The sequence below is a fragment of the Propithecus coquereli genome, unplaced genomic scaffold (genome assembly GCF_000956105.1).
Source record: "Propithecus coquereli isolate 6110/MARCELLA unplaced genomic scaffold, Pcoq_1.0 Scaffold165, whole genome shotgun sequence".
NCBI lineage: Eukaryota > Metazoa > Chordata > Mammalia > Primates > Indriidae > Propithecus > Propithecus coquereli.
In genome coordinates this window covers 967,523-987,355 of record NW_012141080.1, presented here as the reverse complement: position 1 = coordinate 987,355, position 19,833 = coordinate 967,523, and the positions used below count along the sequence as shown (strand labels likewise).

The 19,833-nt window shown below is 41.6% G+C and overlaps 1 protein-coding gene across 1 annotated transcript in view; it reads left to right on the top strand.

Moving 5' to 3' along the window:
• LOC105808006 (ATP-dependent RNA helicase DDX19B) overlaps positions 1–18,682 on the top strand; it is a 21,887-nt gene extending 3,205 nt beyond the window's left edge. The window contains exons 2-12 of the mRNA XM_012641551.1: positions 8,207–8,255; positions 9,470–9,523; positions 10,537–10,672; positions 11,053–11,145; positions 12,350–12,452; positions 13,009–13,123; positions 15,618–15,795; positions 16,152–16,389; positions 17,178–17,340; positions 17,843–18,034; positions 18,373–18,682. Of these exons, the coding sequence (XP_012497005.1) occupies positions 8,207–8,255; positions 9,470–9,523; positions 10,537–10,672; positions 11,053–11,145; positions 12,350–12,452; positions 13,009–13,123; positions 15,618–15,795; positions 16,152–16,389; positions 17,178–17,340; positions 17,843–18,034; positions 18,373–18,434 (1,383 nt within the window). The 3' untranslated portion in view covers positions 18,435–18,682. The remainder of the gene's footprint in view (positions 1–8,206; positions 8,256–9,469; positions 9,524–10,536; positions 10,673–11,052; positions 11,146–12,349; positions 12,453–13,008; positions 13,124–15,617; positions 15,796–16,151; positions 16,390–17,177; positions 17,341–17,842; positions 18,035–18,372) is intronic.
• Positions 18,683–19,833: the final 1,151 nt, after the last annotated feature.

The window sequence follows — 19,833 nt, the reverse complement described above, 5'->3', positions numbered from 1 at the left end:
TCGAACTCCTGAGCTCAAACAATCCGCCCGCCTCGGCCTCCCAGAGTGCTAGGATTACAGGCGTGAGCCACCGCGCCCGGTCTGCTTATTCTTTTGTTGATGGACACTTGGGTATTTTCCAGTTTGGGGCAACTGTAAATAAAGTTACTCTATATATGAGGGTACAGATTTTTACATGAGCGTATGTTTGCATTTCTCTTGGGTAAATACCTAAGGGTAGGATTTTCTGGGATATATGGTAAGTGTATGTTTAACTTTATAAATTGTGCCGAACCGTTTTCCACAGTGGCTGTACCATTCTGCATCCCAGCAGCAGTGTATGAGAGCTCCATTTGTTTCACATCCTTGTCTGCACAGTATTGTCAGTTTTTTCTCCGTTCCAATAGGTGTGTAGTGGTATCTCATTGTGGTTTTCATTTACATCTCCCTAATGACTGATGATGTTGAGAATTTTGTCATGTGCTTATTTGCCAACCGTATAACTTCTTTGAAGTGGCTTTTCAAATCTTTTGTCCATTTTAAAAATCAGGTTGTTTTCTTATTGAGCTGAGCGAGTTCTTTATATATTTTGGATACAAGTCCTTATCAAATATGTTTTGCATATATTCTCCCAAACTACAGCTTGTCTTTTTCTCAACAGTGCTTTCTGAAGAGTAGACATTTTCAATTTTCATTAATGCTAATTTATCAAATTTTTGGCCAGGCTTGGTGGCTCATACCTGTAATCCTAGCACTCTGGGAGGCCAAGACAGGAGGATCACTTGAGGTCAAGAATTCAAGACCATCCAGTAGAGAGCAAGACCCCATCTCTACTTAAAAAAAATTTTTTTAAATAAAAATTTATCAAACTTTTGATTAGTTCTTTTTGTATTCTAAAAAATATACCTTATCCAAGGCCACAAAGATTTTCCCCTGTGTTTTCTTCTAAGTCTTACAGTTTAAAATTTTACATTTATGTCTGTGATTCATTTTTTGTTCTTTTTTATGTAGTAGGAGGTATGGTTTGAAGTTCACCTTTTTCACATACTGATGTCTCCATTGTTCCAGCACCATTCGTTTCTTTTTATCTTTTTTCTTCTGTTTCCCATCTCTCTTCTGTTTGTTTGTTTGATTTTTTGTTTTTGTTTGTGTTTTTTTTTTTTTTTGAGGCAGAGTATTACTCTGTTGCCCGGGCTACAGTGCCGTGGCGTCAGTCTAGCTCACAGCACCCTCAGACCTGGGCTCAAGTGATCCTCCTGCCTCAGCCTCCCGAGTAGCTGGGAGGCATGCATCACCATGCCCGGCTAATTTTTTTTTGTATATATTTTGAGTTGTCCAGCTAATTTCCTTCTATTTTTTTTTAGTAGAGACGGGGTCTCACTCTTGCTCAGGCTGGTCTGGAACTCCTGAGCTCAAACGATCCGCCCACCTCGGCCTCCTAGAGTGCTAGGATTACAGGTGTGAGCCGTCGCACCCAGCCTGTTTGATTGTTTATGTGTTTGTTTGCTGTATTTTCTGGGAGATTTTCTAGCCTGTTTAATTTTTTCATTTCTGTTTTGTTTTTTCATTTCTCCCATCCCTCAGCCCCAGGAAACCACCAATCTACTTTCTGTCTCTTTAGATTTGCCTCTTCTGGACATTTCATATAAATGGAATCATACAATATGTGGTCCTTTGTGACTGGCTTCTTTCACGTATTATAACGTTTCAAGGTTCATCAGTTGTAGCATATATCAGTACTTTATTCCTTTTTATTACTAAATAATAGGCCATTGTATGGCTGTGTCACATTTTCTTTACCCATTCATCAATTGATGGACATTTGGGTTGCTTCCACTATTATGAATACTATTGCTATGATCACTTTATTCATTTTTTTATAAGATTGATGTAATTATTTAATGACACAGGAAAATAACATGTTATGAAACAAGCTGCTTATAAGTAGTAGGCAGATGATTTCACTTTTGATTAAAAAAATAAAAATACATACGAACATGCACAGAAAAAATTGGAAAGTATATACCAAAATATTAATATCAACAGTATTCTGTTCAGTGATTAAATATTCTTCCACTTGTATATTTTTGAAAACATGATTATTTCTGAAACAAGAAGAAAAATAAGATACTGGAGAGAGTTGTGAATTAGGAATCCAAGAAGCCAGGAGCCCAGCAGTCAAGGCTTGAAACCCAGGACTGCTCCAGCTGAGGTGACAGCAGTGAAGCCCAGAGGGGGAGCGTTGTTCTTTTTCCCACTGGAATGTTAATTATCAGACTGTTTCCTCTACATTTGATATTCTCGGTTTAATTACATTTAACAGGATCTTATAAATATTAACTGGCACAAAAGCAAAATGATACTAGCAACTTTGGTTTTGAATTTTGAAATGTTAACTATTTTGCAGTTATATAGCAGCAATACCCAACCTCTTGGTACCAGGGACCAGTTTCATGGAAGATAGTTTTTACAGGGAGGAAGGGTGTCGGGGGATGGTTTTGGGATGATTCAAGTGCATTGCATTTATTAGGCAGTCAAACGTCTCTGCTAATGATAATCTGCATTTGCAGCCACTCCCCAGCGCTAGTGTCACCGCCTCAGCTCCACCTCAGATCATCAGGCATTGGATTCTCACATGGAATGTGCAACCTAGATCCCTCACATGTGCAATTTATAGCAGGGCTCCAACTCCTATGAGAATATGATCAGTGTGTACAAATTTTTGTGTGCGCATATAGTTTCAGTTTTCTTGGGTGTATATCTAGAAGTAGAATTGCTGAATTATATGGTAACTGTGTTTAACTTTTGAGGAACTGCCAGACTTTTCCAAAGCCTCTGTACCATTATATTATTTTTTTATTATTTTATTTAGAAAAGGTCCTGCCCTGTCACCCAGGCTGGAGTACAGTGGCGCAATCACAGCTCACTGAAGCCTACGCTCAAAGGATCACCCTGCCTCAGCCTCCTGAGTAGCTGGGACTACAGGCATGCGCCACCATGCCCAGCTAGTTTTTGTATTTTTTGTAGAGGTAGGGTCTGGCAATATTACTCAGGCTGGTCTCAAACTCCTGGCCTCAAGTAATCCTCCCGCTTTGGCCTCCCAAAGTGCTGGGATTACAGGCTTGAGCCACCATGCTTGGCAATTATATTATCTTTAAAATTAGTATTTTCTTTGAGATTACATATCTAATATTATATATGAGAGGCACTATTATGTAGAGGTTAAGACCTCAGACTTTATAGTCAGACAGACTTGAATTTGTATTCTCGATCCATCACATACTAGTTAGGTGACCTTAACCTCTCTGTGCTTCAGTTTTCTCATCTGTAATATGGGAATAATCATAGTACCTGCCTCATTGAATTGAGGACATGCCTGATATCAGTGATAGCTATTATTGTTATTATCTATAATTCACAGTTTCTTTCTTTGCAGGAATCTTTTAAATTACTTGTCCATATTGTATGGGTTAGTTAGTTGTGAACCTACTTATCCATGTCCAGGTAAATAGATCACAATATTCTAAAACTGAACAAATAAGACGCCTGTTTACGCTCTGTCTTGTGGAACTTTCACTGTGGCTCCCCACAGGTGTCACATAACATAGGTGACTATGACACATACAGAGCAAGGTTACTTTGTTTGGTCTGTATTTTAAATGTTCAGCAAGTTTCATTTCTTACTGTTGCTGCCCAGCCGGGTTGTATTGCCCACTGCATAGAGAAGAGCCAATGTCCTGAGACAGTCGGGATTGCAATAGAGAAAGTCTTTATTCTGAGCACTAAGCTGGGAGACAGGAGACATTTCTCAAATCTGCCTCTCCAAGAATTTGGGAGACAGGATTTTGAAGGATAGTTTAGCAGGCAAGGGATTAGGTAATTAGGTTCATTAATTGGGGCAGAATTCTAGGGGTGTGGAAATCATCTTCCTATGTTGCTCCAGACCCTGGGGCACAATTCCAGTTGAGTCAGTTTCTTGGTATGGGCCACCGGTATGGGTGCACCGTGGATCCACCAGAATGTGGGGCCTGAAGATATCTTGAAAAATACCTTTAGATTCTGAAAAGGTGATGTTATCCACGGAGAAAGTTAAGAATCTTTGTGGACACCAGTTGCCTGGCTCCAGACTGGCAATTACAGGGGGACAGTTACTAATTATTATTTTTAGCTAGGCCCTTACTTACTACAGTTCTTGCCTTGCACCCGTTGTGGACGGGCGGTTTCATTACTCATTTTAGATAAGGGAAAATTAGATTGTATTTATATTTATTTTTATATTCCCCGGTGGCACTTCTTGTTCCTTTTTGTTGCATTAGAGACCTCTTTTTCAATTTAGAGGGCTAAGGAAGTCAAGAACTGATGTGTAAGACTTCCTCTGTCTTCTGCCTCACAATTTTGCCTAAGGCGATCTTTATTCACAACAGTGCGTTTACCATTAAATCTTTCTTCTTCTTCCTTTTTTTTTTTTTTTTTTTGGAGACAGAGTCCTACTCTCAGTGCTGTGGTGTCAGCCTAGCTCACAGCAACCTCCAACTCCTGGACTCAAGCAATCCTTCTGCCTCAGCCTCCTGAGTAGCTGGGACTACAGGCGCGTGCCACCACACCTGGCTAATTTTTTCTGCTTTTAGTAGAGATGGCATCTCACTCTTGCTCAGGCTGGTCTCCAACTCTTGAGCTCAAGCAGTCCTCCCACCTGGGCCTCCCAGAATGCTAGGATTACAGGTGTGAGCCACCACACCCGGCCTAAATCTTTCTTCTTACGCCTGAAGATTCCTTTCTTAAGTGGCTTTTGAATAAAATGAAGTGTAACTGTATAGTTCCCAATTACTTTAATGTCTTAAAAACTAAAATATTAAATGTGGACATTATAAAAGCAGGGCTTTGGGAAATTTGGAAAAGGTGGGAGTTTTTATTTTTTTTTGCCTTTTGGTTAGTTTTCTGGGTTTCAAAATGGTTTCCAATGAAGTTACAAGAGAAATTGGTTTCTCCTTTTGATTCAAATAGAGCTAAGAAAGGTATTGGAACTGTGCTTTCTACTTAGTTTTAGCGTTCAGTTCAGTGACACTACAGTGAGTAACACAAACTTTAGGGCTGCTTTTGTGTTACAGGTTTTGAGATCCTTACAGCCAAATGAGGGCTGAGTAGTTTTTAGAGTCTGCTGGAAACGCTTCACAGTTGATACATTTGTAATCTACATCTATTGGTTTCACTTACATTGTTACTTACTAGCAACTGTTCCTACATATTTTATTTTATGCTACAAATTGTTCAACTGTTAACTTCCAGTTGCACAATATCAACAAAACAAGGATCCTTTAAAGGCAGCTGGGTGGCTTCAGCAAGGATGCTGAGGTAGGAGGAGGATCACTTGAACCCAGGAATTCCAGACCAGCCTGGGGAAAGCAAGACCCCCTTCTCAAAAAGTGACCTTTATCATTGAATGCCCTTTTATTGTTGAATATTAAAGTGTTTAATAGTAATGGATATTTCTACTTTATGTATACTTCCTTTATACCTCATTAACTCATTTATACTTCAGCCTTGTGATTTACACTAGATAGTAATTATCACCCTAGGAATGGGCGCTATTAACTGCCAATAAGTCAGTCTCTCTTTCTCACTCACTGTCTCACTCTCAACATCCTGAGTACAAGACTTAACAGGATGTGTGGGAGTGCTTTGGTGATGACTAAAATACATTGAGTGTATTTCATGCCCTGTGCTGGTGGCTTCGTATATATTATTTTAGTGTGTTCTCTATCCTTCAGAATCAATGAAGGATTTTTACTGCTTTGTGATGATTTCCTTTTCTTTTTTAAAATCAGCTTGCTCAGGTTGAATGATTCCCTTTTTTTGTTAGTTTTTTTCTTGCCAATCTCTCCAGTATGTTTCCCTATGCTTCTCCCCTCCCGAACACCAAAGCAACAGAAACTTCCTATCAGTTTCCATGAGTAGAAGTGGGGCTCCTCTATTCCCGACTAACCACCCATTAAAACAACAGTTTTTTTGTTTCTCCCTTCCCACTGTCAACGGAAAAGAAGCCAAACTCTTAGCCAAGTCTTAAATCAATACCTGGAAGGCATACATTGGTTTGGCCCAAAAAGGTGGGCCATCTCAAAGGGGGGGCTTATAGGTTATAGGTGGATTTAAAGAGTCTTTGATTTGTAATTGGTTAAACAATGAAGCTTTAGCTAAAGGCTTGGAGTGTTTTTACATAAGGAACTCTGTTAATCAGAGATAGGCCACCTGACGTATTTGTTGTGTAAATTGAGGACCTGCAGGTATGTCTTGCACAGCCTTGGGCCTGTTACTGAGTTACAAAGGATAGCTACAAAAGAAGGGAGGGACAGCCTGGGGTGGTGGCTCACGCCTGTAATCCTAGCCCTCTGGGAGGCCGAGGTAGGCGGATCCTTTGAGTGCTGGAGTTTCCAGCCTGAGCTAGAGCGAGACCCCGTCTCTACTAAAAATAGAAAGAAATTAGCTGGACAACTAAAAATATATAGAGAAAATTAGCTGGGCAGCTACTTGGGAGGTTGAGGCAGAAGGATCGCTTGAGCCCAGGAGTTTGAGGTTGCTGTGAGCTAGGCTGACGCCACGGCACTCTAGCCCGGGCAACAGAGTGAGACTGTGTCTCAAAAAAAAAAAAAAAAAAGAAGGAAGGGGGCATGATGAGGCATGTCTGAATGTCTGACCTCCCTCCTCATGTCAGGTAATTCAATTTTAGGGTATCCCCCTGGCCAAGAATGGGGTCCATTCACTCAGCTGGTGGAGGGGAGCCTTAAGATTTTATTTTAGTTCACACCACCCTCCTTCCTCTTTCTCTTGTTCTTGAACTTAAAGAGACAACAGAAATGAACCTCAAGACATAAAGAACCTGGTGGTGTTTAGGGAAAAAAGAATCATTTGATTGTGGTGATTTTCATACTTTACCATTTACTAGATGATGTCTTAGGTCCCACTTAATATCTTATGATTAGAGCACCTGCTTTGTACTAGATCCAAAGAGCAATTAAAAATCGAAATATTGTTGGCTGGGCACAGTGGGTCAGGCCTGTAGTCCAGGTACTTGGGAGGCTGAGATACGAGGCAGGAGGATCACTGGAGCCCAGGAATTGGAGGTTGCAGTGAGGTATGATGATGCCACTGCACTCTAGCTGAGGCAACAGAATGAGACTCTGTCTCAAAAAAAAGAGAGAGAGAGAAGAGGGGAGGAGAAGGAAAGAAAAGAAAGAAAAGAAAAAAGAAAAGAAGACTTGTGCCTGTAATCCCAGCACTTTGGGAGGCCGAGGTAGGAGAATTACTTGAGGCCAGGAGACCACCCTGGGCAACATAGTAAGACCCCAGCTCTACAAAAAAATTTAAAAATTAGCCTGTAGTCCTAACTACTCTGGAGGCTGAGGCAGAAGGATCACTTGAGCCCAGGAGTTCGAGGCTGCAGTGAGCTCTGATCCTGCCCCTGCTCTATAGCCTGGGTGACAGAATGAGACTCTGTCTCCAAAAAAAAAAAAAAAGGTATTTGCATTGGAATAGAGGAAATTAGTCCTGCCAGGATATCCCTAGTTTATAATACTTGATCAAAGTTCTACTAATTCTTTCTTTGAAATGTCTCTCTAATCTCTCTTCCTTTCTATTCCTACTTCATCCTGGTGGGTGTTTTGATTGCACAGTGTGCCGTGATGCTCCAGGCTGTTCTCAATGAAACTATTAGACACCCAGCAAAAGCCAACTTGGGGAGAAAAGGCAGCTTGACTGTGAGGATGCCGATTGACGTAACCGATTGCTACCTGCAGATGCTTTCATTGCAGTCCGCCCTGCTCAGTGCTCCCTGTCTGAAGTGTAACTGCGTTTTTCCAAATCTTTTTAAATTCCTCTTGTTTGGGATATGAGAGAATGACAACTGTGATGATATTCCACTGAGAGTTTCTATTGAGGACATTAAGCAAACTCACAAATTAGAATTCTCTCTCTGAATTGTAAATAGGAAGTACAGATTTTGAGCTGTGTAATCCTTTTTTTCCTACTGCTGTATTTATGGAATATTTTGTTTATTCTCATTCAGACATTTAGTAAACAAAAGGATCCCAGTAGAACAACCTAAGAAATTGGTCCACATGAATACACCTTGAGAGTGGCTCCTTCTTCCCCAGCTTCATTAGGGGGGCTCTGTTAATTCAAAATCTTTTAAGTGACTTTCCTGACACTTTCCCCCCTATATTCTTCCATTTAGTTGAGCAACTTGCATCTTAAGGAAGAGAAAATCAAACTAGATGCCAATGGTAAGTAACTAAAAGCTAGTTTGAAAATAAATGTGATTTCCTTTAGTATTTCTGTTGTGGCATAACAATTGCCTGGAAAAAATTGTGTCTGTACTAGGCAGGGGGCTGGGAGATACCAGCAGTCATTTGATTTGGGAATCAACAAACCGGATTGTATGACCAAAGTGTTTTTAATATAAGAATGAAGATATCTATTTGGTTTATAAAATATTAAATTTATTACTAACCACGGGACTATGTTGACAAAGATTATTATTATTTTTTTTAAATGTCCCTCAAGGCTGGGAGCGGTGGCTCACGCCCAGAATCCTAGCACCTGGGAAGGCCGATATGGGAGGATCGCTTGAGGCCAGGAATTTGAGACCTGCCTGAGCAACATAGGGAGACCCCCATTTCCACAAGAAATAGAAAAATCAGCCAGGCATGGTGGCACGCACTTGTAGTCCCAGCTACTTGGGAGGCTGAGGCGGGAGGATCACTTGAGTTCAGCCCAGGAGTTTCAGGCTACAGTGAACTATGATGACACCACTGCATTCTAGCCTGGGTGACAGAGTGAGACCCTGTCTCAAAAATAAGTAAGTTCTTCAACTCTAGCCCGGGCAACACAGTGAGACTCTGTCTCAAAAAAAAAAAAATAAGTTCTTCAATTTGGGATCAGATAGACAAAGTCTGAGCAACCTGAGAGTTTACCTATTCTAATTATTCTGAAATGACATCAAAAGTTTAAGATTTTCATTAAATTTTTGTTAATGTACTTAATATTACAGGGGCGAATAGAACTGCAACATTGACTATAAGTTTGTATTAACAATTTATATGCATAGAATTTTAATGGCATTATTGTGTTCACATATTGATAAAGTATGATTTGCATAGATACTCCTCTGTTGAGCATCAAGGTGGTTTCTGATCATTGACTGCTCTAATCATCTTTCTATAATATTTCAGAAATATTGATTATGTGAGGGAAATAAACATTTGTTTTTGAGGGAGGGTGTGGGAACCTGAAATAGGAAGGAACTGAAACATAAGCAACATAGTCTCACACTTTTGTTTATTTAGGGCAAATAAAATGTTTTTGTCAGTGGCTTGGTTTCCTCATTTATTTTTTGCTCCCCAGGCCTTTACACTTCTAGTGTCATAGAATTTGAATTGTCCCAGCTGTTGGGTATGAGATGTGATTTTGAATGATGGCCACTTTGTGTCTGATAAAGGTGCTGTTGTCAAGACCAATGCTAATGAGGAGAAGACAGATGAAGAAGAGAAAGGTAACACAGCCTTAGTTAGAGCTATATAAACGACGTTCTGCATCCTAAGAAAATGGATTGTTAGAAGGCTTCATTTTTATACCCAACTTGGCTTGACTTTAATAGGAGTAACCGCTAGTTGGCATAAATAGTTAATAAGTGAAGGAATTTTAATGTTTACATTTTAGAGAAATTTTACATTGAACAACTAAACAATTGAACAGTTGTACAGAACATTATAAAAGAAATTTTAAATTTCACCTCCACTGTCTAATAAAATTAAGCTTAATTAGCCAGGTGTGGTGTCTGACACCTATAATCCTAGCACTCTGGAAGGCAGAGGCGCCAGGATTGCTTGAGCTCAGGAGTTCGAGAACAGCCTGAGCAAGAGCAAGACCCTGTCTCTACAAAAATAGAAAATTTAACTGGGCGTAGGGTGCATACCTGTAGACCCAGCTATTAGGAAGGTGGCTAAGGCAGGAGAATCGCTGGAGCCCAGGAGTTTGAGGTTGCGCTGAACAACCACTGCACTCTAGCCCAGATGACAGAGCAAGACTCTGTCTCAATAAATCAATAAATAAAATTAATCTTAATGATATTTTGACACGTTTAACATGGATGACAAGATGTGAACAGCTAATACAGTATCAAGATACAGGCTTTGTTAATTCCTCGGGTTTTTTTTCATTGTGATGTGTTTGTTAAGCTTGTAATTTTAAGTTTATATTATAGAGTGCAAATTGGGGAGTAAATATTTGGGTCTAGATAGGAGAAATAGAAAACCTCAGGAAAGGAGGGCTGTTAGAGTTCTGGGGAAGAATAGGAGGCTCACATGGGTGATGTGAGTATCATAACCTTTCTCTTTAATAATAACTATTTTAATTATATTTTTAAGTCAAAATTATGTACCTTGAATTAGAAGTTTCAGGACAGATAAATGTTATTACTTAAAATGCAGATGACATTTGAATTCAGGTGAACTCATGGTGGATTTCTTGGACTTTTAAAAATCTCTGTTCTCTTTTTCCTAACAGAGGACAGAGCTGCCCAGTCCTTACTCAACAAGCTGATCAGAAGCAACCTTGTTGATAACACAAACCAAGTGGAAGTCCTGCAGCGGGATCCAAACTCCCCCCTCTACTCAGTGAAGTCCTTTGAAGAGCTTCGGCTGTGAGTGTTTGTTTACTTTCTGACTCCCCTTTGTCGTTCCTTTTTTTTTTTTTTTTCTTTTGCCAGCTGAAACTACTATCCCCTTGGTATTCGATGGAGATGATAGGCCTGTTACACAGATTTTTTCATCACAGCAGAACATTTTTAGCTAATACAAGTTTTATAAGAGAATTTAGCTTCTTTGGGATATTAATTAAAATTTCCAGGTGAAATTTCCAGGTAAAAGCTTCAGCTTCATTCACACATTGTGTTCAGTTCAGCACGACTTAGTTATTGTTGGTTATAAACTATATGTAACAGTAAAAAAGAAAAAAATCCTTCCAGTATTTTGCTGCTTTCTTCAACCAAAGAGACTGTGAATTTTATCTCTCTTTTTCTAGGAAACCACAGCTTCTCCAAGGAGTCTATGCCATGGGTTTCAACCGTCCATCCAAGATACAAGAGAATGCTTTGCCTTTGATGCTTGCAGAACCGTATGTATCCTGATACAACTCTATTTCATTTTTAATTTTCTATTTTTGAAAACCTATTTTTTTTTTTTTTGGAGACAGTCTTGCTCTGTTGCTTGGGCTAGAGTGCTGTGGTGTCAGCCTAGCTGACAGCAACCTCAAACTCCTGGGCTCAAGTGATCCTCCTGCCTCAGCCTCCTGAGTAGCTGGGACTACAGGCACATGCCACCATGCCTGGATAATTTTTTCTATTTTTAGTAGAGACAGGGTCTTGCTCTTGCTCAGGCTGGTCTTGAACTCCTGAGCTCAAGCGATCCTCCTGCCTTGGCGTCCCAGAATTACAGAATTGGCCTCCTAGGATTACAGGTGTAAGGATTACAGGTGTAAGCCACCCCCCTACCGCCAGCCTATATGCTGTGTTTTTAAAATTATATGATCATCATTCTATGTTGGTACATGTACATTTATATGATCTCATTATACTGGTATATAAAATTTATTGTGTCAAATATAGTAGACAGAAACCAAGCAGGGTTCTGGGAGGCCTGCATGGGACAATTGCTAGGGTGGTTTTTTGGTGCAGTGCCTCTCTCATATTCATAGGCGTACGAATCTCATAGGATTTTATTAAAATGGAGATTCTGATCTTAGGTGTGAGGTTCAGCATTTCTAATGAACTTTCAGGTGATGCTAATGCTGCTGGTTTCAGATTGAATTTTGAGTAATAAGGTTCTAGAGCATGATGAACTTTTTATAAAAATTGATCCCTATTACATGGGATTATATAAAATTTTATTGCATATAATCCTAAATCCTCAAATTTCTTTTTCTATTTGTCTAAAAATAGATATTTCAGGTCTGTATTTTCTCCAAGTTTTCTTTGTTCTGTGTCATAACAATGATATTTTTCTAGAAGGATAATGTCTTTTTTTAAGCTTTGGACTTTGAGCAGAGAAATGATGGGAGCTGGCTCACATTTTAAAAGGATCACTGGTTGCTGGGTTAGAGAATAGATAAAAGATACGGAGTACTTCAAATCTCACCAGAAATCTTCTCTCTAGAGTGCTCTGTACTTGTGAAGCAAGCGTTTATAACTCTGCTACAGAATCCAGTGTTTCCTTCTATAAATATATTTCGAATACTCATTTTTTAAGCTTTATTCTCCATTTTTGTAAGCTAAAATGTTACATGAGATTTAAGCTCCTAAGTAGTTTGTTTTCTTGTGCAGCCCACAGAACTTAATTGCCCAGTCTCAGTCTGGCACTGGTAAAACTGCTGCCTTTGTGTTGGCCATGCTCAGCCACGTAGAACCTGCAAACAAATACCCCCAGGTAAGGACTTGGTGAGTTTTCTACTAATGCTTAGATAGAAGAGGAATTCCGTTTGATGGTTTAAAAGCCAAGCTATGTATAACTATTTATACAAACTAGAACTCCTTAAATTGAGCATAAACAATATGGTTGATCTTCCAGTAGCAATAAAATCCTGTTTCCTTTGTGATGGTTTGCCAATTCTTGATTACTACTGATAGGCTTGGCTCCTTTACTTGTAGGAAAAACCTCCTTATCTGCAACTATCATCCATTAGAAAGTTCTGAGAACTTTCTGAGTAAGTGAAAAGGAAGGTAGTTTCCAGTTAGAATTTCAGCTCCTTGCTCATTGGTGGGATTTTGTATTCTGGTGGCCAGTAGCTGTTTTCAAGTATCTTTTCCCAGCCTGAGTTATGACCCCTAAGAATTCTAGCTTATGACTCTCAAATGGTGTACACTTCAATTTTTATATTCTTTCCTTCAGGCTCCACTGGAGGAATGACTGAGTCCTAATGGTAATTTCCCTTTGCAAGAGACCTATTGTCTTGAATTCTCATTCCGTGCTTTTTCCCTACCAGTGTCTGTGCCTCTCCCCAACGTATGAACTTGCCCTTCAAACGGGAAAAGTGATTGAACAGATGGGAAAATTTTACCCTGAACTGAAGCTAGCTTATGCTGTTCGAGGCAATAAATGTGAGTATGTGATCCTAAATCATTAACTTAATTATTTCTTTTTTTATTTTAGAAAATTTCAAAACATACCCAGTAATTAAAATAACATAATGAGCACATGTATGCTCTCCACCTAGATTCAAAACCTTTTTTGCCATTTATATGTATATGTGTGTATATGTTTTTGTTGAATTATTTAAAGGTAAATTGTAGACGTTGTAACTTTATTCCTAAATATTACAGCATGTATCTCATAAGGACATTCTTTGACATACCCATGATACCTTTATCACAACCAAGAAAATTATCACATTCCCCAGGATAACTAATATCCAGTCTATTTTCATTCTTCTCCAGTTGTCCCCAGAGTGTTTCTTTATAGCTGTTTTGTTTTTGAACCAAGATCGAATCAGTGTTTATGGCTTGCATTTGGTTGTTACAGGTCTTTGTTTCTTTCAATCTAGAATTGTCTCCCTACCATTTTCCTTCCTTGTTACATTTGACTTTTTGGGCAGACCAGACCAGTTGCTTATAAGAATGTTCATGGCAATTGATTCTGGGGGTTTATTTTGTTATTCTTTTTTCATTATTCATTTTTTTCTACATGAGTTTGTTTTATCATTAACATTATTTAAGTAATTTGGCTGGGTGTGATGGCTCACGCCTATAATCCTAGCACTCTGGAAGGCCAAGACGGGAGGATTGCTTGAGCTTGGAGTTCGAGACCAGCCTGAGCAAGAGTGAGACCCTGTCTCTACTAAAAATAGAAAGAAATTTGGCTGGGCAACTAAAAATATAAAAAATTAGCCAGGCATAGTGGCATATACCTGTAGTCCCAGCTACTAGGGAGGCTGAGGCAGAAGGATTGCTTGAGCCCAGGAGTTCGAGGTTGCTATGAGCTAAGCTGACACCACAGCACTCTACCAGGCAATAGAGCAAGACCCTGTCTCAAAAAAAAAACCAAAAAACAAGGCAACAACAACAATAAAACACTATTTAAGTAATTTTATTTTATTTTAAAATGACTTTTTGTTTTATTTATTTATTTTGAGACAGGGTTGCCTGGGCTACAGTGCAGTAGCACAGTCATAGCTCACTGTAGCCTCAAACTCCTTGGCTAGTGATTCTCTTGCCTCAGCCTCCTGAGTAACTGGGACTACAGGCAAGTGCCAACACATCCGGCAAATTTTTTCTGGTTTTTTTTTTTTTTTTTTTTTTTGTAGAGATGGGTTCTCACTATGCAGCCCAGGCTGGTTTCAAACTCCTGGCCTCCAGCAATCCTCCTGCCTCCCTCAGTGAGGATTCTGTAATCCTCAAAGTGCTATAGGGTTATAGGTATGAGCCACTGTGCCTGGCAGGTTTAAGTAATTTTAAAAGTGTTATTGGAAGTTTGGTTGAGTTTTATGGATCTTTAAAATAAACATGACTATATGACTCACAGAAATCAATTCTACGTATGACATCCTTAATGCCAGCTTGAGCAGTTCTGAAGAGAAAAGTAAATAAGATAATGAAACTTACTGGAAAGTAATCATAAGACACTTAAAATTTTGCAATTTGGATTCAAATTAGAAGGACAGAGACTTCTGAATAATTTTTTTTGTGGGAGGCAATAATTGGTTTGTTTAGCTGAAGTCAGAAGCAGCATTCTTGTTAGCTTTGAATTGACTCAGCATTTACGTTTGGGCAGAATTTCGTCTGTGACTAGAGGGAGTTTGCCTGTGTTTGGTTAAAGTTATAATTCTTAAGGGACAAAAAGGCAGATCACTATCCCATCTAATTCAAAAGAAAGAGCCAGAGCTTGGTGCGGTGGTGCACACGTGTAGTCGCAGATACTCAGGAGGCTGAGGTGGAAGGATCGCTTGAGCCCAGGATTTTGAGTACAGCACAACAGCATAGTGAGACCCCCATCTCTAAAAAACAAATGAAAAAGGAAGAGCCAAGTTCTTCTCAGTTTCAGACTGCACAGGGCTGAGAATGTGCCATTGTCTGCTAGGCCTGTTTGGGTAAGCACATTTTTTAAGAAGGCAGTTTGTATTTCTTTCAAAAGACAAAGCTTTTCATAATAAATACTATTTAATGACTTGGGCTGGGGGAAATTAAAGGCAACTGGCTTATTTGAAATAGATGGCAGGATAGCAGAGGGGCAGAGTGCACTGGAAAGATAAGAACTTTGAGAAAGTCTGCTAGTGAGGAAATGTAGTCCTAGTCCACATGGAACAGTTTTGACAGAGAAAAAAATAACGATGTACTTCAGAGAGAATTCGATGGTTATAGAGAATGAAAAGAATGCTACTGAAGAGGGTTTTGTTTTCTCATTGTTTGTATCTTATCAGCATTTTTGTCTGTTTTTCTGTCCATTAAACGCTGCAGTGATATCCTAACCTTTCCTTATGATAATAACGCAAACAACAAAACATTTACATTAAAATACACAACAACTTTAGTATTTCTCAGAGAGGAGAGCTGGCTTTGTCTTTGAAATACCCACGGAAAACGTCTTGGGTCTCCACAGTGGAAAGGGGTCAAAAGATCAGTGAGCAGATTGTCATTGGCACCCCTGGGACTGTGCTGGACTGGTGCTCCAAGCTCAAGTTCATCGACCCAAAGAAGATCAAGGTGTTTGTTCTGGATGAGGCCGATGTGATGATAGCTACTCAGGGCCACCAGGATCAGAGCATCCGCATCCAGAGGTAGGAATCTCGAGTAGGGAGGAACTTCTCAGCCTCCCCATCTGTGGCATCTTCTCCCTTTGCTCCTGTAATATGACCCCTTCTCACTTCTGTCGAGTTCTTACTCTCGTACTTTCAGCAGCGTTAGTTTGTTGGGCCATTTCCATGTCAGCACTGACCATATGCCCTCCCAGCCTGGCTTGAGGAAGGAGACCTGAGGACTCTCCCCAGCCCTGTGCCCACCCAGGTCTGCTGCTCCTCCTGCCCGAGATGCTCCTTCCCGGGGACCCAGACCGTCCAGGCTGGGGCAGCTGTGCACCTGCTCCTTCCGCCGGACACCGCAGGGTGGTTCCAGATGCCTGGGCCTTACCTTGCAGGATGCTGCCCAGGAACTGCCAGATGCTGCTTTTCTCTGCCACATTTGAAGACTCCGTGTGGAAGTTTGCCCAGAAAGTGGTCCCGGAGCCAAACGTTATCAAACTGAAGCGTGAGGAGGAGACCTTGGACACCATCAAGCAGTATTATGTCCTGTGCAGCAGCAGAGACGAGAAGTTCCAGGCCTTGTGTAACCTGTACGGGGCCATCACGATTGCTCAAGCCATGATCTTCTGCCATGTGAGTAGCTGCAGCGGCAGCAGGAGGCCTGCTAGGGTTGCCCTGTGCACACACACCACCCCTAGCCCCTTTCCAACTCCCCCAGCTTCCCCTCAGTGCTGAGGAGGATCAGATTCCCACTGGGTGATACGGAGAGAGAGGAGGTGATGAATCACCTCCACCGGTACCCAGCATATTCAGTCTCCTCTCATTGTAATGACTTGTAAGGGGAAGACTTTGTGAAGAACTGAACATTCGATGATCCTACTTCTTACTGATTACTAGGGGAAAAAAAAACTAAATAACATTGGACGAAATAATTTTTAAATATTAAGAATATAAGCCGGGCATGTGCCTGTAGTCCCAGCTCCGCAGGAGGCAGAGACCAGAGAATTGCATGAGCCCGGGAGTTCAGGGCCAGCCTGGGCAATATAGTGAGACCATGTCTCTTTAAAAAATAAAAATAAAGTTGCACTCCATAGTCTCTGCAAAAAAAAAAAAAAAAAGAGGGAGAAAAAAAATTTTTTAAATATTATAAAACAAACAATTAAAAAAAAGAATATAGACTATTTAGGAATGAAGATCTTTGGCTAAGACCACACTCTTCCTAAATGAAAAACTAAAAGCAGTTAAGTAATTTATCCAAAAAGAAAAAAATCACGTGGCTAAAATCCTATTTGAGAAATTTTAAGCCTGAACTTAGCAGGGCCTTCATGCATTTTAATAGAGACCAACCACTTTTTTGCAGGTATTTTCATTTTGGTTTTTTTAAGAGGTCTCTTCATTTAAAACAATTCTTTTCATTCCAGACCCGCAAAACAGCTAGCTGGCTGGCAGCAGAGCTCTCAAAAGAAGGCCACCAGGTGGCTCTGCTGAGTGGCGAAATGATGGTGGAGCAGAGGGCTGCAGTGATCGAGCGCTTCCGAGAGGGCAAAGAGAAGGTCCTGGTGACCACCAATGTGTGTGCCCGTGGTGAGCAGAGAATGTGTTTTGGTCTGCTAGGCTCGGGGTCCCAGGCCCTGTTAGGGAAAGAAATCCTCGTTCATATAATAGAAATCTGTCCGAGGGAGATTGGTGGGGTTGGTGGTGAGATTCCTTTCTAGGGGAGAGTATCTGGATTTTGTAAGGTAAGAACGTACACAAAAGCCGGGAGTCTGCCTTGTGGAAGGAAACGTACAGGGCGTCTGACTGGTAGAGGATGGAGTCTGCTCTTCCTGGGCACGCGACTCCAGATGCTTGTGCCTGCCAGAGGCTTTTTCACTGGTGTCATAATTCACTGCACCCGCCAAGGTTCTGTTCTTTCTCTCTGGATGCTGCTACGTCTGTATGTGCCCTCCTGTACCCAGTTCCCAGAGCTGGCATGTCCTAGACACTCTCTCTACCCAGAGTTGGTCTACGTTGACCTACCTGTGGACGACAGTGGTTTTTGTCTCCTGTCCTTACTCCTCTGTGTTTCCCACTCTCCTTCACGCAGGCATCGACGTTGAACAAGTATCTGTCGTCATCAACTTTGATCTTCCCGTGGACAAGGACGGGAACCCGGACAACGAGACCTACCTGCACCGCATCGGGCGCACCGGCCGCTTCGGCAAGAGGGGCCTGGCCGTGAACATGGTGGACAGCAAGCACAGCATGAACATCCTGAACAGGATCCAGGAGCATTTTAGTGAGTCCCTGGGAGGGTCCTCGGCCCAGCACCCTTTCCTGAGGAGCCGGGGTTGGGAAAGGGGTGGGTTTTTCTGTAGCCCCGAGAGAGGCCTCTGTCCCTGAGCACCCTCCCCTTTCCTACCATGTGGAAGTGCTCGGGGCGCACACCCGGACAGTCCAGGGGCCAGGGACTCAAATGACACGGCCTCCGTGGCTCTGACTGTTGCTGTCAGTGACCAGGGCCCTATTGCCCCTGCTCAGGCACTGGGAGCCTTTGGTGCTCGATGAAGGCTGCTATGGCCCGAGGGGTGGCATGTTCCTAGGCAGGGCAGAGACCTATGTGTTTCCCCCCCCCAGATAAGAAGATAGAAAGATTGGACACAGATGATTTGGACGAGATTGAGAAAATAGCCAACTGAGAAGCTCCACCAGTCACTGGTGCCCTCCCTGGCGCTGCCCTTCTCCACGAGACAAGTGCTTTCTCGGCACAGGCCTGGACTGTCACCACGACGACGAAGGCACAAATAGAAAGAAACTACCTACCTCATTTCAAATTACGTTTGGACTTGACCAAAATTTGTGCAAGTGATGGGGGATGGTAGAAAAAATTTGTTTACACAACTTTGGAAGATTAGGCATGAATACAGAGAAATTTACCTTTTGGAAATTCCGTCTTTTTTTTTTTTGGCCAGAGTTTCCCCCCACGTCATCATGCCAATCTAGATGCTGTGGGGAATTACTTCCCTAGGATGTCCTGTGGCAGTTGCTGCCTGTCCTCTGGCTTGGAGTGTGCAGGCCAGCCTCCAGCCTGTGTGGAAGTGACAGAATAGAGGTGAAGAGGGAACAGAGAGAGGCCCCAAGTAGGGTAGGTGTGTAAGCCCAGCCATCATGTTTGGTGTATGGCACGAGGCAACAGAGGAGGCCTGTGAGCTGCTGCTTTGGACTTAGGGTGGGACAACTCATCTGCGTATTGCCAGCCGCCTCTGTCCCAGTGCCCGCAGCAGGAAGGGATTTGCTAAGCATGGACCAGAACGCCAGCCTCTTAGACCTTTGCGTGTGGGTTTGCGTCACAGGACCAGGACCTGTTCTCAGCAGGTGCAGTCTGTATAGTGGGTCCTTTGCTTGTGCTTGAGCAAGTTCTGTGGAGCAGTCATCATTGGGACTTAGCGGTGGCCCTAGCTTGCCACAAAACCTGGTCTCATGGGCACTTGCAGCATCCTTTCTACATCCTCAACATCACTTGACCCCATAGTTGCCCTGAGCAAATAAAAGGTGATCTGAGGTTTGGATCCTCAGTGAAAATTGTCGCTTCAGGTCTCTGATGACCAGCCTCAAGGTACTTCCAGACGTGGTCAGCAGTAGTCACGGATTCTTGCTTTGTCTCCAAATCCTAGAAGGCAAGTTTTGTCAGAGCTGGGGATGATTTAAGATATTTGTCATTTTTTTTTTTTTAAAGAGATGGGGTCTCAAACTCCTGGGCTCAAGCAGTCCTCCCACCTCAGCCTTCCAGGCATCTGGGATTATAGACGTGAGTCATTCAGCTCAGCGTCATGATTGTAAAGGGATTCTGAACGTTTTTGTTCACAGCGCTTGGAATACAAATAGATACAACTAAGGAACTGGATGGACTATAGCCATTCCTCTGTTCAAGGCAAGAGTGTCACCAAGGCCTTTGCTCCATCCTTCCTTGGCATCTTTATGCAGAATAATCAGCAAACAATAGTAATGGACACTTCCTCATATTTGGCCAAGGTTGTTGGTACCCACAGAGTGACAGCAAAGATGAGATGAAACTGAATTGCAAGAGCAATGTGAAAC